Genomic DNA, 21,177 nt, shown 5'->3' on the forward strand with positions numbered 1-21,177 from the left:
GATTATGTTTCCCACCATGTATAGCGAAAAATCACCTACAAATTTCGTCATATATTCTTCCTGTCCTGTCTTTATGTTATGAATAAAATTTTGATATTTTCTATCCTTCCTGGCGTTACAATTTTAGTGATCACCAATGTATTAATTTTGTAACTGATGTACAACATGTTTGAAATGCTTATGGTCTTCACTGCTGCAGGGTGGCAACATATTGAAACAACATACACCCACAATGCCACCATTCAAGCAAAGAGGACATCTTGTGGAGTCTGTGTACTTACCTAAAACAAGACTGGCTATCACTGCGACAACCAAAGGTAATTTTTCCAACTATAAACACTACAAGCAGTGAATGAAATTTAGAACAAAAATAGGATATATGGACATTCTAGTGGTTATATGCATTACAGAAGTTTCTAATCTTGCATATCAAAGTGTCGAACTGAGATATTGTTACAGGATAGCAGTTACTGTAAGGAAAAACCAAAATGCTTCATTTTAGGTGGTGCAGAAAATGCTTTGTTGCACTGAAAACAATATTCTGCAAGAGGCATATTCTTAACACGCTTACATGTAACTTAATGTCAGTGATAGGATTTGACATCAGCTACTGTAGAATTATTTCCTAATCAGTTTGAATGACCTGAGGCAAACACTAGAGTTCTACTTTCATAAGGAGTTTGCTGTGCCATTATTGCCACACTCCCATACTGAGAGCCCTTCTTTGAAACTGAATATATCTTTCAGTGACACAATTATATCTGAATGAAACTGTCATTGAATCTCTAGAATGAGAGTGAGTTAAAGAAAATATTCCATCACCGTAAGAAACAAAATAGAAGAGGAATTGCTAGAAAGGAGAGTCATTAACTTTATGTGTGACAGCAGCATAAAAACTGATGCATTTGTACTGGATTTTGTAAGTTAACATTTTCCTTTCACTATGTGTTTACTTGCCATCGCAACAGTTTGAAAACAAAAAAAGGAATACACACTTTTTTCAGTTTTTGTTTGTAAAAAAAATATTGAACATAGTATTATGAATTTTTGAGTTCTTGTTTGTAAAAAAAATTAAATGTAGCACTATACTGTTTAAAATTCAACCTAGGATTTAAACAAATGAACACAAAGAATGAAACAATATTTTTCTGAATAAATATGTAATGGTTGCAACAAGTGAATTTGTCACAAAAAAGGTTCATTATGTGTGTTGTAGTTTCATTAGCTGGGTACTAAAGTTGCTTGAATGTCAATGCCAGAATACCAGTACAAACTCTAATATTTATTATCAAATTAAAATATTTCATCATGACCTGCTGTTGTTCTTCTCATTTTTTTCTATTGCTTTAATTATATCAGAAATTCTTTCGCTTAAGAGAATGCTAATGTTTTCACTGACTATCATAAGGAATAAGAGTTCTTCCAATTAGTTAGTTATTGAGAAACACCTTTAAAGTGCAATTCAAAAAATTGTTTTACTGTCTACTAAACATTTAATTTACAAAGTGTTTGTTGTTGTTGTGGTCTTCAGTCCTTAGACTGGCTTGATGCAGCTCTCCACGCTACTCTATCCTGTGCAAGCCTCTTCTTCTCCCAGTACCTACTGCAGCCTACATCCTTCTGAATCTGCTCAGTGTATTCATCTCTAGGTCTCCCTCTACGATTTTTACCCTCCACGCTGCCCTCCAGTACCAAATTGGTGATCCCTTGATGCCTCACAACATGTCCTACCAACTGATCCCTTCTTCTAGTCAAGTTGTGCCACAAACTCCTCTTCTCCCCAATTCTATTCAATACCTCCTCATTAGTTATGTGATCTACTCATCTAATCTTCAGCATTCTTCTGTAGCACCACATTTTGAAAGCTTCTATTCTCTTCTTGTCTAAACTATTTATCATCCATCTTTCACTTCCATACAAGGCTACACTCCATACAAATACTTTCAGAAAAAACTTCCTGACACTTAAATCAATACTGAATGTTAACAAATTTCTCTTCTTCAGAAACACTTTCCTTGCCATTACCAGTCTACATTTTATATCCTCTCTACTTCGACCATCATCAGTTATTTTGCTTCCCAAATAGCAAAACTCTTTTACTACTTTAAGTGTCTCATTGCCTAATCTAATTCCCTCAGCATCACCTGATTTAATTCGACTACATTCCATTATCATCGTTTTGCTTTTGGTGGTGTTCATCTTATACCCTCCTTTCAAGACACTGTCCATTCTGTTCAACTGCTCTTCCAAGTCCTTTGCTGTTTCTGACAGAATTACAATGTCATCGGCAAACCTCAAAGTTTTTATTTCTTCTCCATGGATTTTAATACCAAAGTGTTTATAGATTCAAATTTCCACCCTTTTATTTGCTCAAGCTATATTCACTGAGTGGAAGTGCAGATGGTTTTTTTTCTTCTACTACTGTATTTGTGAGTCTCTGTTACTCCAAACTCAAATGAATTGTTGGTATCAAATTTCAGCTCACTAAATATTGTGTGAAATCATTAATATGTCCATGTGCTTAGTTCTATAGATGACTGTTATTATAGCATATAAAAGTTTGTCAGGAAATATTCTCTGACTGACTGACAGGATGACACAACAAACATCTCTATAGCTTGCAAGCAGCATTAAATTTTGGTATTTTGCTGACTAGGAAGCTGGTGTATGTTAATTAGAGAAGTTGCTGCTCACCATATACCGGAGATGCTGAGTTGCAGATAGGCACAACAGAAGACTGTCAGCATGTAAGCTTTTGGGAAGAAGACCTTCATCAGAAATAGACAATGTGCACACACACCCACACACACACTCACGCAATAGCAACTCACACACATAACAACAGTCTGCGGCTGCTGAGGTCAGACTGCAAGCAACATCTCTTAGGGGGAGAAGCAACCATTTTGAGGGGTAAGGAGGAGGCTGGGGCAGTGAGAGGGAGGGTAGAAGGTAGGAGGGGTGGGGGACGGTAAAGTGTTGCTTGTGGGAGTGTTCAGGGATGACGTGGGGAGAGAGTATAGCAGCTAAGTGCAGTGCAGTCGGGAGGTTAGAGAGAGGGCTGGGAGTGGCAGTAGAAAAGGAAAGAATTAAAAAGGCTGTGGGTGTGTTGGTGGAATAGAGGGCTGTCTAGTGCTGGAATGGAAACAGGGAAGGTGGGTAAGGACAGTGCCTAACAAAGGCTGAGGCCAGGAGGGTTATGGGAATGAGGAATGTATTGTAGGGAGAGTTCTCTCCTGAGCAATTCTGAAAATCTGGTTTTGATATGAAGGATCCAGGTGGTACAGGCTGTAAAGCAGTCATTGAAATGAAAAATGTTACGGGGCAGGTCTATTACAGGGATATGAGCCCTGAGGCAAGGGGTTGGGAGCATGGTTGTGTAGGGATGGGCCTTCAGTTGGCAGTGGAATACCACTGTGGGAGGGGTGAGAAGGATAGTGGGTAGGACAATCCTGATTTCATGGCACGATGAGAGGTAGTCAAAGCCCTGGCAGAGAATGAGCTTCAGTTGCTCTGGTCCTGGGTGTTACAGATTCATGAGGGGAATGCTCCTCTGGGGCCAGATGGTGGGACTTTCAGAGGTGGTGGATGTCTGGAGAAATAAGGCATTGGTGATTTGTTTTTGTTCAAGGCTGGGAGGGTAATTGGGGTCTGTGAAGGCTTCAGTGAAACCTTTGGCATATGTCAATAGTGACAGCTCGTCACTACACGTGCAATGCCCACAGGTGGCTCAGCTGTGTAGTAGGGATTTCTTGGTATGAAATGCATGGCAGCTGTTGAAGTGGAGTTATTGCTGGTGGCTGTAGTTCTGATATGGACAGAGGTACTGATGTAGCCATCCTTTATGAAGAGATCGACAAGAGGAAACAAGCTTGTTAGGTTGAAGTGGACCAGGTAAAGCAAATGAAGGAGATGGTGTTGAGGCCAGGTGAAGCAAATGGAGGAGATGCTGTTGAGGTCCTGGAGGAATGTGGATAGGGTGTCCTCAGCATCCACCCAGATCATAAGGTCCATCAATATATCTGAACTAGGTGAAGAGTTTGGATTCTGGCCCATGAATAGGTTGGCATATGATGGTGCATTGAAGGTGTCCATAGCCATACCCTAGGTTTGTCTGTAGGTGATGCCTTCAAAGGAAAAGTAATTGTGGGTGAGGATATAGTTGGTTGTGGTGACTGGGTAGGAGGTTGTACACTTGGAATCTGTCAGACATTGGGAAAGGTAGTGTTCAATAGCAATAAGGCCATGGGCACTAGGGATGTTAGTGTAAAGGTATGAGGCAGCAATAGAGATGAGCAGTTCACCATGTGATAAATGAACAGGATCTGTGGGGAGTTGTTGGAGGAAATGGTGGTGTATTTTATACACTCCTGGAAATGGAAAAAAGAACACATTGACACTGGTGTGTCAGACCCACCATACTTGCTCCGGACACTGCGAGAGGGCTGTACAAGCAATGATCACACGCACGGCACAGCGGACACACCAGGAACCGCTGTGTTGGCCGTCGAATGGCGCTAGCTGCGCAGCATTTGTGCACCGCCGCCGTCAGTGTCAGCCAGTTTGCCGTGGCATACGGAGCTCCATCGCAGTCTTTAACACTGGTAGCATGCCGCGACAGCGTGGACGTGAACCGTATGTGCAGTTGACGGACTTTGAGCGAGTGCGTATAGTGGGCATGCGGGAGGCCGGGTGGACGTACCGCCGAATTGCTCAACACGTGGGGTGTGAGGTCTCCACAGTACATCGATGTTGTCGCCAGTGGTCGGCGGAAGGTGCACGTGCCCGTCGACCTGGGACCGGACCGCAGCGACGCACGGATGCACGCCAAGACCGTAGGATCCTACGCAGTGCCGTAGGGGACCGCACCGCCACTTCCCAGCAAATTAGGGACACTGTTACTCCTGGGGTATCGGCGAGGACCATTCGCAACCGTCTCCATGAAGCTGGGCTACGGTCCCGCACACCGTTAGGCCATCTTCCGCTCACGCCCCAACATCGTGCAGCCCGCCTCCAGTGGTGTCGCGACAGGCGTGAATGGAGGGACGAATGGAGACGTGTCGTCGTCAGCGATGAGAGTCGCTTCTGCCTTGGTGCCAATGATGGTCGTATGCGTGTTTGGCGCCGTGCAGGTGAGCGCCACAATCAGGACTGCATACGACCGAGGCACACAGGGCCAACACCCGGCATCATGGTGTGGGGAGCGATCTCCTACATTGGCCGTACACCACTGCTGATCGTCGAGGGGACACTGAATAGTGCACGGTACATCCAAACCGTCATCGAACCCATCATTCTACCATTCCTAGACCGGCAAGGGAACTTGCTGTTCCAACAGGACAATGCACGTCCGCATGTATCCCGTGCCACCCAACGTGCTCTAGAAGGTGTAAGTCAACTACCCTGGCCGGCAAGATCTCCGGATCTGTCCCCCATTGAGCATGTTTGGGACTGGATGAAGCGTCGTCTCACGCGGTCTGCACGTCCAGCACGAACGCTGGTCCAACTGAGGCGCCAGGTGGAAATGGCATGGCAAGCCGTTCCACAGGACTACATCCAGCATCTCTACGATCGTGTCCATGGGAGAATAGCCGCCTGCATTGCTGCGAAAGGTGGATATACACTGTACTAGTGCCGACATTGTGCATGCTCTGTTGCCTGTGTTTATGTGCCTGTGGTTCTGTCAGTGTGATCATGCGATGTATCTGACCCCAGGAATGTGTCAATAAAGTTTCCCCTTCCTGGGACAATGAATTCACGGTGTTCTTATTTCAATTTCCAGGAGTGTATTGGAGAGTAGGTTGCGGGTAATAGGCTGAAGGTGTTGGCCTGAGAGATAAGAGATTCTCTCAGTGGGAGCACAGTAACCAGCCACAATGAGGCACCATTGGTGAGATTCTGGGATGGACCTAAGAATTTGAGCAGAGACTGGAGCTCCTGCTGGATTTCTGAAATTGGGCAGAGTTTGTAGGTGGATGAACCTGATAGCTGGCTGTAGTAAAACATTTTATTCCTTTGATCTCATCTTGCAAAGTGGAATCTATTGGTTTTTTTATGACTATCAGTCCTTTTTATGTTTACAAGTGTGCCAAACAGTTGGAAAATAATTTGAGATCTCAGTATTTAAAGACTGTTGCATCAGGCTACTTGTTGCTGCTTTGTCCATTGTCTCTGCAGTGTGAGGGTGCTGTCCCACCATTCTCAGCACAGCAGTTACCAGTAGCATCCAGATCTCCCACCAATACATTTTACAACTGAAAAGCCAATCTAATCTGCTTCCAGCTAAAGTGCTTGGGACATTGAATTAATCAACATCAAATGAAGAAATACAAAGTTAATAATGGATTTAAGGTGAGCTGCCATCTAACATAAATCCAACCTCAGACAAGTCCTGATGCTTTCTGTTGTAGACAATGGTTGAACCTCAGACAAGCCCTGATGCTTTCAACTCTACACAATGGTCTATTAGTCATACTTATAACTTTGAGGCTTCTGAGAAGTCAAACAAGTTACTCTACTGTGCTGCAGATTAATCTGCAGACCCCTGCCAGACCCCTAAAAACAATTTCAGGTCTTGCTCTCACATCACCTTCAGGGACTTCTCTCCAACCTCTAACACCAGGGTTCTTTCTTCCAGTACAGCCTTCTGGTTGATCACTCTCCAATCCTCTGTTGAGACTTTTGGGTTTGGACCCCTATTTTCTTGAACAGGGCCTTTGTAGAGACATCCTTATCGATCTTTGGTACCCATATTGATACCTTTGTGGTCTTAAGAAGGTCAGCTGCCGTCTTGACCAGCAGCTTCACGTCCTCCCACAGGGGTATCATGGTAACCTTGTCCTTGAGCCATTTCACCATATGCACCCCCTCACAGACAAAAATGAAGGACAGAAATTGGGTCCTGTACCAGCATCCCCCCACCCGAATCTTTTCAGAGAGGGCCATCTGCACAAGCTCCTCCTGCTGCAAGGTGGTGCTTACCAGTGGATAGTTTTCTTCAATAACTGCCATCCTAAAAACTGAGACTGCAGTACTATAAGTCTGTTTTCCCATCTCTTGCCTCAGCTTTTCCTGACTCGCTTATACTGAGAGGAGGGAGTCATATGTTCCTCCCTTATTCTCCTGCTACCTGTCTTCAATGTTGTGGGGGTCTGTGTATCCCCTTCTTGTGGGTCTTGGGCTCAAGCCCTCTTAATTCCCTCCACTTTTGTTTGGGAAGCCATTCTTTTCCTTCCTTTTGTTTCTGTTGACAAGACTTTAATCTTGATCTGGTCCAACTTCTCAGTTACAGTTCCCACTTCTTGCTCAGGTCTAGACCCTGATTCAGTAGTGGGAGCGCATTCCATTGGTCATTACCCCAATGTTCATGCTGGTATAGAATGGCCAAATTCTGTGAACTGGTTCTTACTTTCTTGTTTATGATTTTCAGTTTGCTCATTAATTCTTGCAAACTGGTCCTCATTATCTTTAAACTGTTGATTACCCATTTTTATTAACAAGCAACCTGGTACTTATGTCATTATTATGATCTCATTTTAATAATGCATATGAACCATCAGTGTCTTTTTTCTGTTCTTTTGGTTCATCACTAAGGCTTTCTTGTTCTTGTTTCACAACACTGCTTAACTCCCCCATGTCTGAATTACCCCACTATTTCAGATTCCTGTTCAATGACTGTCATTGTTACTGATTATCAACGAACACTTCATTATTAGAAGAAAAGAATAGAAAAATGAAGAAAATGTTTCTAGTACTTAACTTTGTTGTCAGACATGGATGTTGTTAATTGTACACCTCACTCTTTATTTTTCATCCTTTTTTACTCGAATAGTGTGAGCTCCTTTTGCTGTTATTGTTGCTGTTTTGTAATTGTTGCTCATACTTGACTGATTGTCCATATAAAATTTTCACAGTATATACATATTTAATCTGAAACAAGAAAAATAGCCCAATACATTACTCGCATTTCACTTTCAGAAAATCCTGGATGATGCCACCATATTAGTAAGTTACTAATTTGGGCAGCTGGTTCACATTTTTACAGCACTTGGCATGCTGAGGTAGTGACACACTGCAGAGAGAGATAGCAACAGTAGAATCTGAATAAATGATTTTCATAATACTCATATTTTATTCTTCTTCTTTGTTGTAAGTTGAACGCTTTTAGTCCATTCTAATGTATATCTTTTTATACTGGTCTAGAGAATGTTTGGGTTTATTCTATTACATAATATGAACACTGGTGGACTTTCTTGTGTTTAATACTTATATTTTCAGTCATTTCACTTCACCAAAAAAAAGCAATATCATCCAAGATGCTGACACAACACACATGACTTGTAGTCCATCCTTGTACTTACAACTTGTATTAATAATTACTCAAATACAGAGATTTACCTCCAACAGCATGTATCAAAGAAAGTACCATCATGTATTGACCTATTTGTGCAAAATCATCTTTTGAACATACATTCCATAAATAAAATACAAATAATTGCTAATCATTTAAAAAGTCAATAATTATCATTGTAATTACATTAACTGTTTATATATATTAGTATTTATAGATATCTGTATAGCTATGCTGTAGTGGATTTCAGGGTTTTGATTCCTCAGTTTGGAATCGGACATTTCATGTGATCCAAGATCAGTTAGTTAATTTATCTCGCCATAAGCAGTTTTATTACACTAGACAACTTGAATTATCATAACTGAAGTGATACATGTTAGCCTCATTGTGAGATGTGATTCAGGAATTATTAATCTATATACTTTCATAAGCAAAACTGAATAGACAACCTCTGACCAAATAATCCATATGGATATGTTAACCAGAACACCACTTTTAATTAAAATTCTCTTTAATCATGAGAACTGAGAATAATAAGACCTAAGTTTGGCAGTTTTGTTGCCACCTACCATTAGTGCAGGCATTGCATATTGTCAGCTTGGTACTCTTTAGTGACTAATTGCCAGATATGAATCACGAAGTGAATAGTTTCTTACCTGAAATTACATACATGCAGTTCTCATAGGAATTTTGTTTTTCAGTGCTCTTTACACCTTCCATTTTAAACTTGATCTTTCTTCTGGTATCTGTATCTCATCATTGGTGCTACATTGTGGGAATAACAGGTGGAAATGCCATGGGTGTAATTTTGTCTAAGGGGGATCTTGGATGTGAGGTGCACACATGCACATGCAAGATCCATACATTGCAAAATGAGACATGTATTACCAAGCAGTAAGAACTGAAGTGGGCAGCTGTTGCCTCAAGCAGGTCCAAGTTGAGCCTCTTAAGTAGCCTATCTGTTCACATCTCTTCTGCACAGCACCTATTTGTAGATGTAACCCAGTTTTGTTAGTCTGAAACAATAACTAATTAAATTTCTGCAATATAACAGGTATATCATGTGGAAATTCTAACAAAGTCTATAGCAAATGACTCCACTGCTTACCTTTGTTACCTGTTTCTTTGCCACTTCTGCCCAAGCTATCTTTCTCTCTCTTCCTCTTTTATTCAGTAGTCTCTTATCACAATCATAGCTCTAATTTGTGTGTATCATTCATTTCTTTTCTGCATAGGAATTGGGGTGGATGTTCACTGGTAGAGGATTGTGGGTCGGGGTGAGCCACAAGCAGGTTGTTGCCAATAGTATAGCCTTCACTCATGTACCAGTAGTGTTTATTGGAGGCTGTGCCCATGACAAGCAGGTGCTGGGGCAGCAGGCATCTTGCTCTTGGTCTTCGGTGCATGAAGCATTGTGGTGATGCAGCCTGGCTGTCACTATGCCTAGCTCACCACAGTAATGCAGAGATCTCACAAAATCTGTATATTCAGGCTGTTGATGATGCTGAATCACCTTCAGTGCAAGGAGGCATGGCTTGTCTTGGCCGTAGGTGAAGTTGGCCAGCTGGTAGCATCTAGTTCTGGTGGGCACCCAGTGGCTTAGTGGCTGGGAGAGCCTCAGTTCGACACACAACTCCTCGATGCTGCAGCTGTCCACTGTCAGGTGGTCTTGTCGGGATGATGGGGATGTGGTATGGGCTTCTAGGTGGAAGTCAACACAACAGTGTATATTGACTGGATGACTCGGTAGTTCAGCGATTAGCCTGGTTGGGTGGCCAGTGCTTATACAAGCCAAAGAGGATGTAGCTGCTGCAAATCTCACATATGGCATGTGTCAAAATGGTAACAGGCTGGTCACTGAACAAAAGGGTGGGTTGCAGTACTTAAGCAGGCACCATGGCACACTGTCATACCATCACTATACAGCAAGTAGCCACCTGCAGGAACGTCTCTTGTGTTGGGCTCAAATCCTTACATTCTTCCTCTCTTGGAAGAGTTCAGGCCTCTCAGTTCTCTCTGCTGCTATACCAAGTTAAATTTTCACAGTTCATTCAGATCCATGTTGGCCTACATTATGCAAGGGGGTGCTATGCTTCATCCTAACTGGTGCCAACACTTCTTTTACATTGGTGTGCAAATTTAAGGATGAAAGTAACTTTCATGTGATGTGTCACTGCCAAGTTATGTAGCTTAATGAAACTTGGACTATACATAGAAAGAACTGCTACAGTATAGTACAGAAAGCAGTTGAAATATATACACAAAGAGGCCTATAGAAATGATACTTTTATTCAAAAACAATAATTACCAGAAGTCACAGTGATACATAATGGTCCCCTGGGCATTAAAAAAAGTTGTTCTTAATATGGTTTGTAATCACCGCAGATGGAAATGCATGCTCTGCACCATGCCCCTGTGCTGGTCATGAGATTGGTAAGGAGTCTTAGGTAGGACATTCCATTTCGGCATCAGTGCCATTGAAAACTGCTGGATGGTCATTGGCATATATGTCTTCAGTATATCTTCCCAATGCATCCCACCCATGCACACTGGGATTTAAGATAAATGAGTGGTATAGGCCAGTTTATTTCCTGAATATCCTCTCGTTCCAAGAGCTCCTTCATTTGTGTTATTCGGTGATGTCGCACATTTTCATCCTTAAAAATGAAGTTAAGGCATAATGTACCCATGAAATGATGCATATGGGGAAGGAGTAAAGTGTCAGAATGGCCTTGATTAATGCATGTATGGAGTTCAAAGATTTGGGGGGGCAGTGCACCTATGCAACGTTATCCCTCCCTACACTGTAACACCTTGACCACCAAAATGATAAGGTTTGATAGTGTTCCTGGGTCATTACATGTGTCCACCTCTCGCCATATGAGGTTATGTCAAGCATTGTTGAACATGGTCATTTTCGTGGTCCAGGTGTTATGGTTTGGGGAGGCATAATATTGTATAGTGACCTTCAGATCTTTGAACATGGTACACTCAGCAGTCAATGTTACTGTGACACTGACACTGTTTCCTCATGCAAGTCTTTTCAGGTGTATTCAGCCCTGACTCCATTTTTATTGATAACAATGTATGACTGCATTTAACAGCACAGGTAGAGGAGCCCTTTGAATGACCTGATACTTGGCAAATGGACTGGCTTGTCCATTCTTCTGACTTAAATCCCATTGAGCATGTGTGGAATGCATTGAAGGGGTGTACTGCAGGACTTACACATGCATCAGTGACCATCCAACAGTTGTCAACCACACTAGTAAGGAAAGGAAAGCCATAGCTTTAGGACTCCTTACCAACCTTGTGGCCAGCATGAGAGCACATTCCAGAGCATGCACTGCCATCTGTGGTGACTAGATACCCTATTAAGAACCATGTCCTGCCTTTTGTAATGTTCAGTAGACCATCATGAATTGTGGTGACTTCAGTGTAAGTACAGTCTTTGAATACTCATTTCTCGATATCTCATTGTGTATATCTTTTAATTACCTTCAGTACTATCCTGAATCAGTTCTTGCTATGTACAGTTCAAGTTTCATCAAGCTTTGTTACTTGACAGTGGCCCATCTTGTGAAAGTTACTTTCATTCTTGAGTTTAGCACACCAGTGTATGTGCCAGCAGGTGGAAATTAGGTAGGGCTAGAGTCTGTGCAACTCTATGCTTGAGACAGCAATTGATGGTGCCTATCATTAACAAAATTATGACTGTAACTGGCATGAAGTTTCCACAACTGATAAGTCTTCGCTGATTCTTGCTTCATCAAAATCTGACCATTCTGTGTGGCTGGGGTCTAAGTAGGTGAGAAATGTTGAGACCGGGGTGGCATTCAGATAGGCCAGGTTCTTTGTAGGGAGAACTGCAAAGGGAATATTTGATAGGTAGAGCAAGTAATAGGTAGTGTTTAAGGGTATTGTTCCAGCAATGGTGTGAGGTAGTTGAAAATAGGGACCAAAGTTAGTTAGTTAGTTGATTGCGTGTTCCATTGATCTATCACATGGTATGGTAGCCAGTACGATGTGGAATGTGTCAAGTGCACAAGAAATGCACATCTGAAACAAGATTTAAAATATAAAGTTAAAAATTAATATTTCTATTATTTACCCCAGTCCCTTAAATGGCACATCATGCATATACTAAATTTATAGATTTATTTATTCCTATTCAAGAATTCATCTATTGTATAGAAGGAGTTGTCAAAGAGATATGATTCCAATTTATTTTTGAAGCTATTACTGACGTCTGTCAGACATTTTATTTCATCTGGTAATTTGACGAAAATTTTTATAGCAGCATATTTTACCCCTTTCTGTGCCAAAGATAGGTTGAGTCAAGGATAGTGTAAGTCTTTCTTTTTTCTGCTATTATAATCATCAATGTCACTGTTGTTTTTAAACTGGTTCATGTTGTTGAGAACAAATTTCATTAGTGAGTAAATGTACTGTGAGGCTGTTGTAAGAATTCCCAGTCTTTTAAAAATTCATTCTAACCACTTTCTTTTGAGCAGTGAATACTTTTTGTCTAAATGTTGAGTTACCTCAAAATATTATTCTGTATGACATCAGAGAGTGAAGGATGCAAAGTATGTTAGCTTACTAATTTCTGTATCCTCAAAATTGGCAATTGTTCTGTTTGCAAAAGTTGCTGAACACATTTGCTTTAGAAGATCCAAAATATGAATTTTTCAATTAAGATTCTCATACACTCCTGGAAATGGAAAAAAGAACACATTGACACCGGTGTGTCAGACCCACCATACTTGCTCCGGACACTGCAAGAGGGCTGTACAAGCAATGATCACACGCACGGCACAGCGGACACACCAGGAACCGCGGTGTTGGCCGTCGAATGGCGCTAGCTGCGCAGCATTTGTGCACCGCCGCCGTCAGTGTCAGCCAGTTTGCTGTGGCATACGGAGCTCCATCGCAGTCTTTAACACTGGTAGCATGCCGCGACAGCGTGGACATGAACCGTATGTGCAGTTGACGGACTTTGAGCAAGGGCGTATAGTGGGCATGCGGGAGGCCGGGTGGACATACCGCCGAATTGCTCAACACGTGGGGCGTGAGGTCTCCACAGTACATCGATGTTGTCGCCAGTGGTCGGCGGAAGGTGCACGTGCCTGTCAACCTGGGACCGGACCGCAGCGACGCACGGATGCACGCCAAGACCGTAGGATCCTACGCAGTGCCGTAGGGGACCGCACCGCCACTTCCCAGCAAATTAGGGACACTGTTACTCCTGGGGTATCGGCGAGGACCATTCGCAACCGTCTCCATGAAGCTGGGCTACGGTCCCGCACACCGTTAGGCCGTCTTCCGCTCACGCCCCAACATCGTGCAGCCCGCCTCCAGTGGTGTCGCGACAGGCATGAATGGAGGGACGAATGGAGACAGGTCGTCTTCAGTGATGAGAGTCGCTTCTGCCTTGGTGCCAATGATGGTCGTATGCGTGTTTGGCACCGTGCAGGTGAGCGCCACAATCAGGACTGCATACGACCGAGGCACACAGGGCCAACACCCGGCATCATGGTGTGGGGAGCGATCTCCTACACTGGCTGTACACCACTGGTCATCGTCGAGGGGACACTGAATAGTGCACGGTACATCCAAACCGTCATCGAACCCATCGTTCTACCATTCCTAGACCGGCAAGGGAACTTGCTGTTCCAACAGGACAATGCACGTCCGCATGTATCCCGTGCCACCCAACGTGCTCTAGAAGGTGTAAGTCAACTACCCTGGCCAGCAAGATCTCCGGATCTGTCCCCCATTGAGCATGTTTGGGACTGGATGAAGCGTCGTCTCACGCGGTCTGCACGTCCAGCACGAACGCTGGTCCAACTGAGGCGCCAGGTGGAAATGGCATGGCAAGCCGTTCCACAGGACTACATCCAGCATCTCTACGATCGTCTCCATGGGAGAATAGCAGCCTGTATTGCTGCGAAAGGTGGATATACACTGTACTAGTGCCGACATTGTGCATGCTCTGTTGCCTGTGTCTGTGTGCCTGTGGTTCTGTCAGTGTGATCATGTGATGTATCTGACCCCAGGAATGTGTCAATAAAGTTTCCCCTTCCTGGGACAATGAATTCACGGTGTTCTTATTTCAATTTCCAGGAGTGTATATATGTACACCCAAAAACTTGGTATGCTCTACCCTCTCTACTGACTTCTGTTGATGTGTTATATTTATTGAAGAAACAGTACTTTTTGAAGAAGAAAATTGGATGTACTGGAGTTTAGAGCAAGCCCATTTGCAGAAAACCAGTTAATGACTTTTCCAAAGGCCTTATTTGTATCATTTTCAATTGGAGTTTCTTTTACTGGATTAATAATGATGCTTGTATCGTCAGCAAACAGTGTCAGTTCAGCTTCCTGTTTCAGATAGGAAGGGAGGTCGCTCACATATGTCAAGAACAGAAGGGGACCAATGATTCAAACCTGTAGAACACCTAATGTAATTTCACTCCAGTTAGATGAAGTGGCAAACTTATTTAAATCACTTGACCCATATAGGGAAACTTTTTGCTTTCTGTTCTGTAAATATTACTTAAACCACTCATATGCTATTCCATTTATACCATAGAATTGTAATTTCTGTAACATAATGTCATGGCTCACACAATCAAATGCTTTGGACAAGTCACAGAAAATTCCTATTGGTGACGTTTTACTATTTAAAGACTCTATTATGTGGACAGTGACATTGTATATTGCTGTCTCAGTGGAACAGCATTTTTGAAATCCAAACTGTGATTTACTAAGTATCGCATTACTGTTGAGATAGCTAACCACTCTTGAGTACATTACTTTCTGGAAGATTTTTGAAAATTCTGTAAGCAAGGATACTGGCCAATAATTATTGACATCTGTGGTGTGTCCCTTTTCGTAGAAATGCCTGACAATGACATATTTTAACCTGTCTTGAGTTAGCGATGCATTACATATGTGACTCAGAACTTCAGCTGTAATTGCTCCACATTGTTTTAATATCTTATTAGAGATGTCGTCTACTCCAACAGAACATTTTTTTTTTTTTTTTGAGATTTAATAACTTTACTTATTTCACAAGAGGTTGTTAGGTGAAATTTAATCTGACTAAATTTTTTCAAAACAGACTCTTCCATGTACTGCCTGGCTTTTTCTTTTGAACTGTTCTCACCAATTTTTTCTCCTAGACTTAAGAAATGGTTGTTAAATACATTAGCTACTTGTGTGCTGTTGGTTAGGATGGTCTCGTTTTCTTTAATAGTAATGCTACCTACCCCAGTGGTTGCTTTTCCTCTCTCCCTTCTAACAACATTCCATATTGATTTTACTTTATTGTACGAGTAGTTAATTTCTTCACTAACATACATATTTCTTGATTTCCTTACAAATTTTCTCAGTATGTTACATAATTTTTATAGTGTAAAACTACTTCTGGATTTTTTCTATTTCTTACTGTCTCATACATTTTAATACCTGTAGTAATCCAAGGTTTCTTTGAAAAGTGTATGGTTTTACATTTAGTAATTCTCTTTGGGAAACAATGTTCAAAAAGGGATATAAATTTATCAAGAAATATGTTGCACTTATCATTAGCATTTGGTTAATTATATACATCTCCCCAATGAACATTTCTTAAGCTTTCTCTGAAGTGCTCTAAAGATACCAGGTTCAGCACCCTCACACTTTTACTTAATAGTTTCTGAACTGTACACCCTGTTAGGTTCTGTAAGTTAATCAGTTGTGTATCATGGTCTGACAATCAATTTACCACAGGAAAAGCATGTGTTTGTTTTACATCCCCTTTCTGTACAAATACATTATCTATTAGCATGCTACTGTCTTGAGCTATACGTGTAGGGAAACTGAACACTGATTGTAAGTTATATGTTGTAAATAACACTTCTAATTCACTTTTCCTATCAGAATTACTTAAAAAGTTTACATTGAAATCACCACAGATTACTAACTTCTTCTGTTTGTCTGACAGACAGCGTAATATGGAGTCAAACTTTTTTATGAACAGCACCCAGTCTCCTAATGGGGACCTGTACACTGTTGCTAATACCAATACTACATTATCTAGCTGAAGTTCACATGCACAAACCTCAAAGTGCTGATCAATACAAAATTTGCATACTTCTACAGTTTTGCATTTATACCCTCGTTTTCTGAAAAATGCAACTCCTTCTTCATCCATCCTAGATCTACAAGAGTAAGATGCTAAATTACACCACTTATACTGACACTAACCATGCCCACAGTTACATGGTGTTCAGACAGACAGAGTATATCAATCTCATTCTTATTTTTGAGATCATCGAAACACACTAATAGCTCATCTACTTTATTTTTTATTCCACTGGTATTTCAATGAAGCAAGTTGATACTGCCCTTAGCTTTACCTGTATATACTGTACAAGAAGTTTCTTTTATTCTATTTATCTTGATTGTCATCTGTCTGGACTTTGGCATTAACCTAAAAATCCTGTCTACCTGGACCCATTAACCACAGTGATCACCCCTTGTGTCGCTGTGGACCCCCTTACAGTTTCTGCTAATAGAGAAGCTAACTTATTTTTCCCCATCCTCTTCAGGTGCAGGCCATGTGTAGTGTGTCTCCACTTACCAATATCATTTACTGTAATAACACTTATGTGAGATTTTGCCGGTGTCTGGGGCATCCTGTTCAGCTCAGTGTTAACATACCTTACAGCAGTGTTTACCCAGGGCTGATCATGGCACTGAAAGATCTTCACAAACCCCACATTTGTGTGCTAAGTTTCTCTCCTATTTTATCCATGTTACTCCTAATACTGTATCTTGGATTCATAGCCAGGCTGTTTCCTGCTCCCCCAACTATAATTACCTGATCTTCCTTCTCAAAGTCCCTGCATAGCTGACCTAAGTTTTCTGTCACCCAGCTAAGGCTAGCACTTGGTTTCACAAAACTTGTGACCTGGTACGCTGCACCTAATTTCTCCTGAACCTGCTGGCCCACACCCCTCCCATGACTGCTGCCTATAAGCAAAATTCTTCTTTTCCTATTCTGGTTTGATCCCAATCCGTCTTTTTTCTTTCAGCTAATATTCTGCTTCAACCTACTTTCAGCTACATCTGAATGAGGCCCTGCCTCCACTTCAGATAGCAAGCCAAACTGAGTTACTAATTGAATTTCTGGAGTTTTTTCTACTGTTTCCCTTTTTCGCTTTTTGTTTGCTACCTTTTTCGTCTCCAGTCTCTTTTTCCTCCCTTAACCTACATAATTCCAAGTTCGTGTTTTCTAATTCAGCCTTAAGGGCACAAATTTTTGCCTCCTGTTCAGCAAGTTTTCTATTCTTTCTACATAACCTATACTGTTATGGAAGAGCCTCATTTTCTGCCCTCGTTTCCTCGCTTCTACATTCGCTCCAATGAAACCATAATTTACAGTCTACACAGAACACCCCCTCTTTCAAATTTCTACAGCAACCACCATATTTGTCACACATGGTTTGGTAGACAAACTTAACACAAAAGCAGAGAATAAGTTGGCACAAGACCATAGAAGTTTTGTAACCTGTAGCCTACTAATCCATAAATAAACACTAACATAAACAAACTTTTAAACTTACTTCCGAAAGTTTTAACTACCTAAATTCTGTATGGCCAACATGAGTTAATTTGACTTTGAAGTGAGAACTCTAGTCAAAAACGAAAATCTACACTCACACGAAATTTAAACCTAAAAAATGTAAACAAAACTAGTGATTACCGGCCTTTTAAGAAATACTTAATTTTCGATCTAAATACGGTCAGAAAAGTGAAACCTTCAATAGATAGCCTAGAGAAGAAGTATATACACTAGTAAATGTAATATTAACTAAATTAGCTCTTATTTCAATATTAACCACTTAACCTAGCGAGAGCTTCGTATATGCACGTCTGCCTAGCTGCAGAGATGAAACACAAATCCATTCCAGGGAGCTTTTAGTTCATGGAATAACCACTGAGACTGGTGTATACATTCAAAGGGGACTATTTTCAAGGTGATGGTGATGAATAAGATCCAGGTAAAGTGTAAGTTTATTCGTAGGTGTATTCCAAGACCTTTTGGGTGGCAGCTCATACTACCTAAATCCGTACTTTACTGCAGGAAAACGCCACCTTTATGCTCATTTACAAGACTCTTGCCTAAATCCCATTCCTTCTATGATCTGAATATCAGTAGTTCTAAACCCTTTAGCTGCTGCAGCTGCTCATCCGGCTGGCCGTGTCATGAGTGCCCATGAGGTCGCCTAATCCATTTACCTGCGCTGGTAGCCATCTCTGCAGGCTTCTGTCTGTACCTGACCTCTTTGCTTGGTCAACCTCGCCCTGTGCTGAGTATTTCTGGAACCAGGGCAGTCACAACCATCTGGAAGTCTGAGTGTGATCACCGACGTCACAAATAAACCCAGTGTATCTGGATACTTATTGCATAGCTTTTAATCTGGAGATGAATTGCTTGACAGACATAATGTACACTGAAACTGCTTATGCTGCTAACATGTGGCTTCTCATCAAAGGCTTTTTTCATTCGCAATTAGTTGTAGTGAATCATCATAAGGTATCTGTATACATCTGAGTTTTATTTGACATACTGATACTTGATAAATCAGCTTGGGATGTAAAGGCTGGAGAATCCATAACAACTAAACATTGACATTCATCTGTACTACCACAATAATTCATCTACAAACAACTTTTGAGGGAAGTGCCTAGATGACGAGACACACTTTCGAAGCTAATCACAATATTTTGAGCTCATTAACCCAACAAATTATCCCCAGGAAAACTTCAAAACCAAAAAGCCAATGTTTCCAAATTCTTTTTGTACGGGATGCAGTTGTTATATTATACAGTAGAAATAAATGATGGTATATAACTTCCATTGAAGAGTTCAATAAGGAAATTCTAAAGTTCCTACATTACCTAATTAATTGTCACCTTTAGTTCCTAATAACCTTTTGTGCCTCAAAAACGGGTGAGCGTGTGCAACTGACCATTGTCTAATGAAGTTAAAATTCATTTATATATATACGAGGTATGTCCACAAAGTAAGTTCCATTTGATTATATAAAACAAATGTGTACAGATACAGAAAAAATATTTATTGTACAAAAATCTACAACAGTTAAACTACTTTTCTAAATAGCTTCTGAAATTTTGTAGGTACTTGTCATAGCATGGCATGAGTTTTTGTATGCCTTCTTCATAGAACATGTTCTTTCAGCTCATCATCGTCATTGAAGTGTTGACCACCAAGGACAGATTTTAGGTGTAAGAAGAAATGGAAGTCACTAGGAGTAAGGTCCGGGCTGTACGGAGGATGTGTGAACCAGTTCATCAGTAACCACAGATGGGTGTCCACTTCGTTCTTCATTGTGCACTTGATCACATCCTTAATTGAACGGTTTGACCCATCTTTTTACCATTGAATCAGTCATATCAATTTGTCTGTAAACCTCACAGATTTGCCAATGAATTTCCATTGGTTTAACTTTCTTTGCATTTAGAAAACGAATCACAGATCTGATTTCACACATGGCGGCATTTTAAATTATGGCTGACATTATGAAGAAGCACTACAAATCACATTTCGGCAGCAGCGATCTGAAAATGGTGTACACGTCTCCTTGAGTCAGAGTAACTGCATGCTCAGAACTATGATTGTAGTGCTGCCGCAGATAGAAGTAGAAATGGAACTTACTTTGTGGATGACCCTCGTATCACACAACACACATAACATCTCTCTATATAAAAATGTACTCTTGTACGTTAGTCTCACTAAAACTCAAAAATCACTTATCCAACGTGGACAATTATTTTTTTGTTGCATTTGTGTAATTGTTAAAGCACGATTTGTGTGGAAGAAAAATTTGGAATAACTTCCTAGGAAATTGATTGTAAAATTCTGGAAATACTGAAAAAGCTTTTTTGTGTGGGATTTTCATGAATTTTGTTATGCACGATTGAAACGATTGATATGAGTAATTCTCTGTTTGTTTTGTTCATTATGGTCTTGGGCTTGAAGCAACCAGTCTGTGTTTGTCAGCACAGACTGGATGTTTCATGTGCTCATACATAAGGTGTTTGTCAGTACAGTATTTCATCTGGAGAGGCTCTTAAAACTCAGTAATTCTCAGTTTTTATTTTTACTTTTATTTATTATTATTTTTTGCACTGGTATATTTCCCATCTTTCTTTTCATACAGGCTTTCTATCGGCAAAGTCGAATTAAATTTTGTTTTGTTTTTGTATTTATTTTTCATTTTTTTGTTTTTTTAGTAATTTTTAAATAATTTTGTCAGAAGTAAGGGCTTAATTTCATCTTCCAGATGTAGAAACTTGGCTAAAAGTTGTTCTTTGTGTGGTATGTTTCAAAACAAGGTACAACCATGGGGTAGGTTGCATGTTTTGCATTCATATTTTGTTACTCGGTGCACATTCTGTTTCGAGCAGACTGCACATCTATGCCATAGTGTGTGTTACTTGGACTGGTCACTTGGAATGTCATTTGAGAGTTGCCTTCCAGTGAAGCACAGAGAATTCTCGTCATCAGAGTGTCTTCCATTCCTATCTCTTCTCCATTCTGTAGCAAATTTTTCCACAAGTTCTCATGCCAGGCATAAATAAAAATCTGCAAAGGGTATTTTTCTCCCTGTCACCGATCTGTGAAGAGTGTGAGCACTCAAACCACAAAGGTCCACAACATGTACCATTTAGCAGATTTATGCACAGATCCAACTGAGCTTCTAATAGCATGTCAGAGTGGTCTACAGGAACCATACTTGCACTGTAGTCAACAACAC

At 41.0% G+C, this 21,177-nt stretch overlaps 1 protein-coding gene across 1 annotated transcript in view; it reads left to right on the top strand.

Annotated features, from left to right (window-relative positions):
* The first annotated feature begins 211 nt into the window (after window positions 1–211).
* The window catches only part of LOC124775682, a 155,573-nt gene continuing 134,607 nt past the window's right edge, over window positions 212–21,177 (top strand). Inside the window, exon 1 of the mRNA XM_047250514.1 lies at window positions 212–317. Coding sequence (XP_047106470.1) covers window positions 233–317 — 85 coding nt within the window. The 5' untranslated portion in view covers window positions 212–232. The remainder of the gene's footprint in view (window positions 318–21,177) is intronic.

This window comes from Schistocerca piceifrons, chromosome 1 (genome assembly GCF_021461385.2).
Source record: "Schistocerca piceifrons isolate TAMUIC-IGC-003096 chromosome 1, iqSchPice1.1, whole genome shotgun sequence".
Taxonomy (NCBI): domain Eukaryota; kingdom Metazoa; phylum Arthropoda; class Insecta; order Orthoptera; family Acrididae; genus Schistocerca; species Schistocerca piceifrons.